This window comes from Mesitornis unicolor, unplaced genomic scaffold (genome assembly GCF_000695765.1).
Source record: "Mesitornis unicolor isolate BGI_N332 unplaced genomic scaffold, ASM69576v1 scaffold19859, whole genome shotgun sequence".
NCBI classification, from domain to species: domain Eukaryota; kingdom Metazoa; phylum Chordata; class Aves; order Mesitornithiformes; family Mesitornithidae; genus Mesitornis; species Mesitornis unicolor.
This window is the reverse complement of record NW_010206777.1, coordinates 2,452-13,238: the sequence shown is the minus strand read 5'-3', so window position 1 is coordinate 13,238 and position 10,787 is coordinate 2,452. Positions and strand designations below refer to the sequence as shown.

General features: G+C 55.9%; 1 protein-coding gene across 1 annotated transcript; it reads right to left on the bottom strand.

Annotated features, from left to right (window-relative positions):
* Window positions 1-129: 129 nt before the first annotated feature.
* MAST3 (microtubule associated serine/threonine kinase 3) lies at window positions 130-9,733 on the bottom strand (the record flags this gene model as incomplete). The annotated part of the gene is made up of 25 exons (XM_010191903.1): window positions 130-311; window positions 487-623; window positions 743-865; window positions 960-1,186; window positions 1,272-1,472; window positions 1,584-1,816; window positions 2,015-2,160; window positions 2,295-2,404; window positions 2,706-2,828; window positions 3,040-3,141; window positions 3,408-3,573; window positions 3,684-3,816; window positions 4,019-4,157; window positions 4,438-4,646; window positions 4,767-4,852; window positions 5,230-5,297; window positions 5,799-5,931; window positions 6,106-6,207; window positions 6,289-6,498; window positions 6,973-7,048; window positions 7,321-7,478; window positions 8,184-8,262; window positions 9,159-9,179; window positions 9,344-9,416; window positions 9,542-9,733. Coding segments are annotated over 25 exons (3,429 nt in total), but the record flags the coding sequence as incomplete, so codon positions are not given.
* Window positions 9,734-10,787: the final 1,054 nt, after the last annotated feature.

Sequence of the window (10,787 nt, the reverse complement as noted above, 5' to 3'; positions counted from 1 at the left end):
GGGAGAGGTGCTCTGCGGGGATGCAGCATCTGCCACCAAAAGAGAAAGAAGTCACCGTGGGGGGCATGGGGACGTGCAGCATCCCCGCCGTAGCAAATATCCCCCCCAAATTGCCACATCTGGGGGTACCTGGGGGCAGGTCGGGCGCAGGGCTGCGGCACGGTGTGGTGGGGCCTGGGGACAGGCTGTGCGTGGGGGACTCTGGGAGGCTCTCGCTGGAGGACAGCGAGTGATGGAGGCCGGAGGAGAAGCTGCGGCTGGTGTGCAGGACCGACGATTGCTTGGAGATCTTCTTGAAGAGGGATTTTCTCCTGGGGGGACGAACACAAAGGTGGCAAGGACGGGAAAAGCCTCAGCTTCTCCTTAAAGTTTGCCAGCAGTTCCAGGGCCCCCTGGCCCCCCTGGTATGGCAGAGCTGGAGCATCTCCCTCCGGTATGGGATACTATGGGATAAATGCCATTTTATCCTGTCCCGGTTGTACCCACCTGTCCTGGCCATCCCTTTTCCTGCTCTTCTTGCTCCTCCGTGCCATCCTGGTCTTGGAACTGTTTTTCCGAGCGGGGCCGATTTTAATGGAGGTGTTCTCCAGGGCTGTGGTCCGCAGGGCCACTTTATTTCCACTCTGAGGGGCAGAAAATTAATCACTACAGCGCAACGGATCCAAGCACCGGATCCAAGCACCGGATCCGAACCAGCAGAGGCAATGCTAGGAGCTGCTGGATTGATGCGCCAGTCCCCTACCTTCAGCAGCAGCTCCACGACGTCCCGGTGAACCAAACCCAGCACTGATTCGCCATTCACATGTGTGATGAGATCGCCCGCTCTCAGCCCCGCTTCTTGTGCCGGGCTCCCCTCTTCCACACTCTGTGATCCAAAGACCCAGGTTTTATTTGGATACAAACCTACGCCTCCTCCCGGGGTTTTCCCATTGGGAAATGCCACATCCAGCATCACATACCCAGACCATATGGTGGACAGTGTAGACGTCGCTGTCACCCATGTAGACGCGGATGGCTCGCAGGGTGAAGCCGTACTTCTTGCCCGAGCTGTGGATGATGATGGGGGCTCGCAGGCTGGCGATGGCGAGGGACGAGTCTCGGCTTGGGGAGGAATCCCGGGAAGAGGGGTTGGAGGAGAGGGAATGGGGGGAAATGGGGCTCATCAGGGCACCGCCGCCGAAGTCATCTGCAAGCGGGAAAAGCTGGCTCAGCCAGGGAAAACCACATGGCAAACGCCATCTGGCCAGATAACCCGCATGGCACACACGGACCTGATGTGATGATGAGGGACAGGGCTGAGACGGAGGCAGATTTGGGAACACGGCCACCCGGCGAGGCTCTCTGTCTGTCTGGGACGTCCTTCTGGCTGCTCAGTCGGTGGCTCCCACCTGGCTCCAGGCCCCGGGGAGCCGAGTTTTTGGTGCCAGTGCTGTTGCTTCGGAGGCGGATGCGGTTCAGGCTGACAAGATCGGCTGCGCGGAGGGGAGGAGGGTGACTCAGGGGACATGGAAAAGCCACCCCATGCCATGCACAACCCCAGCAGCCCCTGGAGCATCCTGCACCGGTGCCCACAGCCTACGCACCAGATAGCGCTGATGGCTTCACCACGCTGCCAGTGCCCACGTCGGGGTCTCCCAGCACAAACTTGGGTCTCTCCGGCTTGGAGCCCACCACGCAAGGGCTTTCATCCTCCGAGGAGAAGGCAAACTTGGGCATGGTGTCCAGGCTGTAGGTGCTGGAGAGTGCGGCAGGGCTGCAGCTGCGCTCGTGCCGGGAGCTGTATGGTGTGGAGCTGCAGGATGTCCAGGAGCGGAGCCTGTGGGGAGAGCAGGAGGGCTTGGTACAATTGAAAATGGGCGAGAAGAGCAGCACCAAGATGCTGCAGCACCCCAGGACGTGTCCTACCACCACCTCTGCAAACCCTTGGTGCCAGTGTAAACCCTCGGTGCCAGCACAAACCCTTGGTACCGGCACAAACCCACATCAGTGTCGCATCCCCCATCTCGGCACGCACCGGGGCTCTGTGCCCGCCAACCGGTTCCTGTCCTCATCTCCCGAGTGCCTGTCCCATCGTTCCTCTTTCTCATCGCTGTGGCTCCGCTCGGAGGACGAGAGGCTGAGGTTAGAGTGAGCCGCTAGGAATTCAGAGCTGCTGTACACCTGAGGAGGGGACAAGCTGTCAGCAAGGAGCGGAAATCTGGGAATCCAGGCATCAGGCAGGGCACCGATGCTTGACACAACCAGGGTGGCTGTGGCACCCGCCGTTTCGGATGCTGGAGGAGGGAGCGGAGCACCTTGCTGAAGCGATGGGAGCAGGAGGAGAACTGTCCAATCTCCACGGATGATTCCTCGTCATTGGTTTCTTCATCTTCTGAATCCAAGTGGCGGTACCGCTCGGAGCGAGCTGGAAGAGCCAGAGCGAGCGGAGGGGGCTGTCACCCTGCCCTGACACACCATGTTCTGCCTGCATGGCCCCAGTGGGACCCGTATTGTGGCTGATAGCTCCTGTCCCAAGCCCCAGGACAGTTTTGGGGTGAGAAAGTAAGGGTTTTGGTAAGGCTGAGCAGCCTGGAAAGGGGATTGCATCTGTTTTGTGATGGACTTCACCCAGGAGATTTTAATCTCCCACAGAAGCATCCAACCCACAGCTGGGATAACGGATTGGTGGGAAGGGGGTGGGGAAAAGGGGATGGATTTGGCCTCACTGTCGAAGTAACTGGTGTCGTCCTCCGACTCCAGCTGGGGGATGAACTCGGCCTTCTGCCGCAGCAGCCCATTCCAGTCCAGGTGGAGGAAGAAGGAATGGTGCTTCACCTCGTGCGCACCCCCTTCCTGCTTCCATCCTGAATGGCATGGTCGCTCCTCCACGCTGAGGAAATGGCTTAAAATGGGATGGATCAGATCCCTGTGTTGCCTTTCTGGGGTGAACCCCGAGCAAGGGACCTCCTTTGAGCATCCTCAATGTGGTAGGGCATGCTTTGGTTTGGGAAAGGCCTTTGATCACCCCCCCGAATGCTACATGGGGTCTGCTGTGCATACCAGTTCCCAAGCGCTCAAGGGGACACTGCCTCAGCAACCGTGTGATCAGGTCCTGGGCGTCCGCAGGAAGAGCCTCATCCCCTTCTGGCCACATAATTTCATCTGCAAGGAAAAAACAAGAAGAGTTTGGACGTTACAGGGGTTGTGACAATGTGAGGTCGCAGGAGAAGTCACTTCTGGGCAAGAGGAACGTCCCCCAGGAGCCACAGCAGATGAAAGCATCCTTCCAGATTGGGAAATCAAAGCTTGAGGAGCCTCCTCGCCGCTCAACCAAGCAGGAACTGAAAGAATGAAGCTCTCCACATGTTAATATGAGTTGTGACGGCTGGGAAGAGCAAACAAGGAACAGAGCTGGCAACAACACTCACCACTGATGACCTGCCCGAAGAGCTCCTCGGGGGTGTCTCCGAAGAAGGGGACGCAGCCCACCAGGAACTCGTAGAGGATGATGCCCATGGCCCACCAGTCGACGGGCTTCCCGTAGCCCTGGATGAGGATGACTTCTGGGGCGATGTACTCGGGAGTGCCACACACCTGCGTGGGGAGCAGCGGCTGACACCTCTGCAATGGCCTCTGCAACAAGTCCCGAGCCTCTCCCGGTCCCCGCTGATGACAAATTGGCCAAGCAGAGCAGGACTTTGTACCTGCTTGTCCATGAACTCCCGGGTGTCCTTCTCCATGTGCCCTTCATAGAGGTTGGTGGTCATGTTCATCAGGCCGATCTTCGACAGACCGAAGTCTGTCAGCTTGATGTGGCCCATGGAGGTGATGAGCAAGCTGCAAGAGCAGACACCCTGTTTGGTGTTTGCTTCTGGGGAGACCTGAGCAGGACCCCAAGACCTCTGGTCCTGCTGCAACAGCACCGAACCAGGACTTGGGGCACCAAAACCCATGACCTCATCCTTATCCTCTTGGCTTGGATCTGTCCCTCTCCCTTCCCCATCCAAACCCAGGGTCCAGCCCTGACCCACATCCTCACTTGTCGGGTTTGAGGTCGCGGTGGACGATGCCGTAGTTGTGGAGATACTCCAGTGCAAGAACGGTCTCGGCGAAGTACATCTTTGCCATGTCAACGGGCAGTGGACCCATGTTCTTCAGCAGTGTGGCACAATCCCCCCCTGTGGGGACACGGTCCTGCTGAGTACAGGGGGCTCGGAGAAGGCAGGAGGGTCACCGGGCAGGGCTGCGCTCCCAGCCGGACCCTCCCGTCCTTCCTCAGAGCATCGCTGAACTCTGGGCATGGGGCACAAAGGCTCTCCTAGGTGAGCATGGCAACCACCTTCATCAAGGTGGGACTCAGGATCATCTCCTCATGCAGCAAAGCCAGGCAGGAGATGTCTGCGTGGTGCCCTCGATGCTCAGACACTGATATTGCCCCCTCTTGAATCCCGTTCTCACCTTCCACATACTCCATCACCATGCAGAGGTGCCGCTTGGTCTCGAAGGAGCAAAACATGCTGACCACGAAGGGGTTCTCGGCGAAGGTGAGGATGTCCCTCTCCACGAACACCTGCTGGATCTGGTTCCTCAGGATCAGGTTCTGCTTGTTGATTTTCTTCAAGGCGAAGCGCTGCCGCGTCTCCCTGTGCCTCACCAGGTACACAGCCCTAGGAGAGAGCGAAACAGCTGGACCTCAAAATGTGTCCTCCAGCCACCATGACTGACCACGCAGCATCATAGGGGAAGATTCTAGAGACATTTACACCGTTACAAACTTCCCAACTCACCCATAAGCCCCGTTGCTGATCAGTTTGATGGTCTCAAAGTCCGCCTCGCAGGGTCTCCTCCGAGGGGCGGTGGCCAAAGGCTGGCTCTGAAGAAGACACCGAAGCTTTTTAGTGTTTCCCGGCATGCCAGCGCTCTGAGTGCAGGCAGGAATTCACTGAGCACCATCATCTATCACCTCTGAATGCTCCTCGCTGCAAGAGGACGTCCCTCCCTCAGCCCCCTCCAGCCACAAACCCCAAATCAGAAGACCAAGATGCTCTAGGATCAAGAGCCCACTCTGAGCTCTGTCCTCTCAAGAAGAGGACATCTGTGAGATGTGACACCCGAGTACAGCAGTGAACCTTGGGGACAACCGAAATTAACATCCCCAGCCTAAGATGGCAGAGGAGCTGCTGCAAGGTGTAGGGTGAGGCAGGACGAAGCTGGAGGCAGCAGATGGGACATGAATGAAGGACCACACACCTCACAGGCGTCATCGTTCTCTGGCGTGATGGTGTTCCCGCTGTCGAAGTGATCCAGCTGGACCATCTCTGCAGAAGACAGGGATGGTTTCCCACCTTCTTCATGCTCAAATGCTGCCAAAATAACCCCTCACCCCAACCACTTTCCCTCCAAACTCAGAGATTGAGCCACACGCTTTGCTCGAGCTATCGGACGGAGAAATTCAGGTCATGGCATTGAGGTTCAACGCGAGGTGAAACATTTATATAATTCTCTTTTTTCCATAGTCATTCCCGTGTTCTTTGGGGATTATGGTTCCCCCTGCAAGGCTGTGGCTTCCTATGGATTAAGCATTCTTGAGCTGCTTAATCTGCTTTTCTGAACGTGCTGGGAGCAATAGGAAGGGATGTGGGGATGGCCAGGAGACCTGGACACTGTCCTGGTCCTGCTGTGACCCACTCCATGACACCAGCTCAGCCTTCCTCGTCCCCCTGCCACCTCCCAGTGCTGTTTCATGCTCGCTAGTGGCCAAACTGGGAGCCCACATCCCTCCGCAGATCTCAGGGCCACCAACCCAAGCAGTTCCCTACCCTCCAGCGGGTCCTTAACGAGCCCCAGTTGGCTGATGATGTATCGAGGAATATCGGTCTTTATTCCTTGGCCAACTTTGGCATGGCCTTCTGCAGCTTCCAGGAGATGGTAAAACTCCTCCGGGTCAAACTCCTGCACAGGGAAAACCAAGAGCAGTTGGAGAGCATGACTTAGCAAAGTCAAGCCATGGTAGACCAGGCAAGGTGGTGAGAAGATGCTTTGTCTCTCATGGTTTTTGGCTTTGCCTTCTCTTCAGGTGAGCATAGACCATAAAGACAAGGCACATCAGAAGCTTCCATGTCTTACCAAGCACTCCAGAAGGCGAGCAGGACGGGAGATGATGATCAGCAGCTTCCTCACCAGTTGGTCGATGAACTTCACCTCCTCACTTTCTGAACGCTCCTGAGCCTGTGGGAGAGGAGACAGAAGCCAGGCATCTATCGGTGGCCTCAGGAGATGACGTTGGGCAGGGAACTGCCCCATACTCACATCTCGGAGCATCTTCTCGAGTTTTTCCTGCAGCTCCATGAAGTAGCGGGAGGTGATGAGAGCTCCCTGGGACTTTGCCAGGCAGTCCCGGGCCAGCTCGATGATCTGGTGGTGGATGAAGCCCAGGACCCCATCTGCCAGTGGCAGGGTGCTGCTTGGAGAGAAGTTTGTGATGGTGTCCTGCAGACGCTCCTCCATTTGAGCCGTGGCCTGCAAAGCAGAATGGATGGTGATGCCCAGGAACATGCATACCCATAATGTGTGTTTGGTTTGGCCTGCCAGGATCTCATGCTACCACCTCCTGCATTGAGTTTGACCAGCAGGATCTCATGCTACCATCTCCTGTGTTGGGTTTGGCCAACCAGGATCTCATGCTACAATGTCCTGCAGCTCCCCTATCCATGTGCACATCATGGTCCCACCTGGGACCCAGCTTCCAGCAGGCTGGAAAAGCTCCACCAAAGTTTCCGGAGATGGTGATGGTGCAGACCTGCAAGTCCCTGCCTCCCTGCTTTGTTACCACGTTTCCAGTGTCCTCAACACGCCCTTCCCCAGTATCTACCCATGCATTTTATATCCCAGCATGGAGAAGAGATGTTCTGGAGCTCTCCAGTTCTGGAGGAGATGGTGTCAGAATGCTGTGGAGGGACAAACTTGCTCATCCCCCTCAATCCTGGCAGTTACCTTGGGGAACCGCTCCTTGTAGACATGGTTCATCATCACCACCTCATTATCAAACGTCCCGCTCGTCCGTCCAGGGCTGTGGAGGGAGGAAGTCAGTTGTGTTACGAAGTCCAAGTCATTTACATCTATGCAAATAGCAACTACCCCCGGAGAGCAATTTCCTCCTCTCAACTCCCGATCCCATGTAGTTAAAGCTCATCTGAGCCATCAGCCTTGGACCAGCAGCATCCCTCCCGCCAGGGAGGGACGGGCTTAGCAGGACCAGAACATCACAGGAACAGCTCAGGAGAGGGCAGAGGATGCTCTGGATGTCCCAGCATCATCCTGACAGTGCCGTGGGTGCTGTACCTGAGGCTCCGGGATCGCGGACGCAGGCAGGGCGAGTGCCGCCCCTCCTCGTCCGTGACGCTCTCCGTACTGCGGAAATGCTTAGAAAGGAAATGCAGCTCATCGGGGGTGGGCTGGTACGGCAGCTGGTGCAGGCGCTCCTGGGAGGACGAAGACGACTGGAAAGAAGGACAGACACAGGGGCATCAGGAGATGGATCAGTGTTTCCAGGTGTTGGGGTGGAAACCAGCAAACCCACAAGGAAAATATTCCTTGGAGCCTCTTAGGAGGATGGAAACACCAATGGGCTGCACGCTCTGTGCTCTGTAATGTGAAATACAGACAGCAAGGCCAGCCCAGGGAGGTCTGTGCTGCCCACTCTCACCCCAAACCTCCTGCTTTCTGTGCCCCATGCATGTTTAACCCACGACACACAGGGATGCTGTGATGTCCAGGGATGCTGTGACCCCCAGGGATGCTATGACACCCAGGGATGTTGTGACACAAAGGGATGCTGTGACACCCAGGCATGCTGTTACACCCGGAGATGGGATGCTGTGACGCCTGGGGATGGGATGGTGTGACCCAGGGATGGGATGGTGTGACCCAGGAATGGGATGCTATGACCCCCAGGGATGGGATGCTGTGACCCAGGGATGCTGTGACACCTGGGAATAGGATGCCGTGACACCCAGAGATGCTGTGACCCATTAGCTGGGCTCTGCCGCTTTCTTAAAAGCAGATTTAGAAAGCATGACACAGTTAAAGCACATGGTCCTTTAGGAATGGAGGGGCTGCCTAGGAACCGATGCCAAGGCATTTCACCAAAAATCAAGGTGTTCTGGGGCTCTTCTCGCCTGCTGCCATGAGAAAGCGAACGTTACCGAGACAGTGGAGCTGGGGGTGTTGGTCCCATAGCCAGAGGAGGGGAGCGAAGCCAGTGACCACCTTCTGCCATCAGCCCTGCAAGTGCAAACATCCTTGTCACATACAGGAAAAAAAACCCAACATCTAAATGCAAATAAATAACGTCAGAGTTATAAGAATGGGGAAAAAGATGCAAGTTTGGCTTGAATATTAAAGGCCTGAAACCTCTTTTCAGAGGGACAGAGGTGGGGCTTGGCCAGGTGGAGAACCCATTTCAGGTGGAAAAAAACTCCAAGAGGATCTGATTTTTAATTAGAGCAAAATTCAGCCTTCGGGGACTTTGTTCTGGGACAAATGGGGATTCCTAAAGGCTCATCCAGAGACGCCAGGCGCCGCGGAGCAGAGCTTGGGGATAAACAGGAAGGCGAATGCTGGGACGTAGGCGAACGCTTCCTCTTGGAGATGTTTCTAAAGGATGGGGCAGTGTCCAGGTCAAGATGAGGACCCTCCCATGCAGGGCCAAGGACAGCAGGAGCTGGCTGGGTGCCGGATCTGGCACCACTGACAGCCTGGCAACCCCCTTTTTTGGCTTTGAGCTCCGTGAAAACCATCCACAAGCCTCGAGCTTTTTTCCATGTGGTGATCGATGGGTTCAAATCAGCTGTCTGTCTGCTGTGTGTGCAATTAATTAATTAGTTAAACAGGATTTTGGCGTCATCTGGAGCACAATGAGCTGGGGAAGGGATGCAGCATGATCCGACCCGGCTGAGCATCCGTCCCTGAACATCTGAGTGTCCCTCGGGAGCACTCAGAGCAGATCCGAGCTGGGACTGGGGATGGTGTGATGGGAACAGGGACATTTTGGCTCCCAGAGCTGTGAGAAACCCAGTCCCAGAGTAAAATGCACATAAAGGGATGCAGATAAAGAAGGGCTGTGCTGATGTGCAGCGTTCATCTCCCAGATGCAGACCCAGCCCAGCCCTGATACTTGCCTGTCAGTCCGAGGAGCATGGCTGGAGGGGTGGGAAGCAGCAGTCGCAGCAGAGCAAACACCACCAGCCCGAAAATTGGGGAGAAAAAGCGAAAAAACAATCAGAACAAATCAGTTGAGCTCATCAAAGCAGTCCCAGCTGGTGGATTGTAATTATCAGTGATAATTAATGGGCTGGGAGCTCACCTGCGAGCAAAGGGGAAGTTGATGGAGGTGCTGGCGGAGAAGTTGCGTGGGCTGTCCAAGGGGCTGCTCCCGGCTGCAGGAAGGAAGGGGAAAAATTACCTCAGTGTCTGCCCTGGCAAAGGGCTGCAGCAGCAGAAAGGTTGCCCTCCAAAATATTGGGGTAATTTTAGCAGGTGCTCAACCTGGGACGTCCCTTACCTGTCGGCACAGAGAGGGGGGATAGAGGCCGCGAGAGGGTTGGCGAAGGGGTGCCTACCACTAAGCTCTTCCTGTTGCTGCTTCGGCAACTGGGGGAGAAAAAGAGGGAATTAATTTGGAGAAGCAAAGGACGGGCAGGGATGGACAGGCTCGGGCACGTATGGATTCGCTTGGATGTGATGCCCCATGCCCCTGCCCATCACCCCATCGTTATGGCAGGGAAGATCTGTCCCCCATTATTTTTAACAATGAACCCTCTCTTTGAGGACCCACTTCTGGTTTTCTTGGCTCACTGGGGGGAGTGGGAATAGAAAAAGGGATGTGAAAGGAGGAAGCAATCGAAATGCCACAGCCTGACCTGCTCTGGCACATGGAAAACATCCCCGGTTCCTATAAAGATCACATTTTTGGTCCTCATGTCACAGGGAGGTACACACTTGGTCCCTGACCTCCTGAGACTTTGTGGCTGCTGCTAATTAACAGCTGTCATTTAACATCATACCATGGCCACATACACCCACAAAATTGAGAGGGCAAACCTGGAGGGAAGGGGTTGGTACCAAAAAAACAGGGGCAGATGTGGGATCTGGGGTGCAAATGATGGTGTTTCGCAACATGATGTCCCTCCAGATGGGTGTACACGGCACCAACACATGGCCAGCACTGGCGACTCGTGGTCAGAGCATATGTGTGGTCAGAGCACACACATGGACAGAGCTCCACACGTGTGATCAGAGCACATATGTGGTCATAGCACACGCATGGTCAGAGATCCACATGCATGGTCAGAGCACACGTATGCTCAGAGCTCCACACGCGTGATCAGAGCACATATGTGGTCATAGCACACGCATGGTCAGAGATCCACATGCATGGTCAGAGCACACGTATGCTCAGAGCTCCACACGCGTGATCAGAGCACATATGTGCTCAGAGCTCAAATAGATGTGGTCAGAGCACATACGTGGTCAGAGCTCCACACATGTGGAGCTTCCTGGCCCCTCCATTTGCTTTTTGTGCTTGAACCCAGGCTCCACCACCAACTGCAGCACCCACAGCTGCAACCTCAGCCCTGCACCCACCCCGGCGCAAGAGCAAACCGCAGCCCTGTGCGCCGGATAGGAAACTGAGGCATGGTGAGCACAGCCGCTTCGGCACCGAAGCAGTTTCCTTACCCGGGGGGGTCGTGCTGCAAGGACCGGGGTGCATGTGCAGCTCTGTTTTGGGGGGGACAGGACATTGGGGG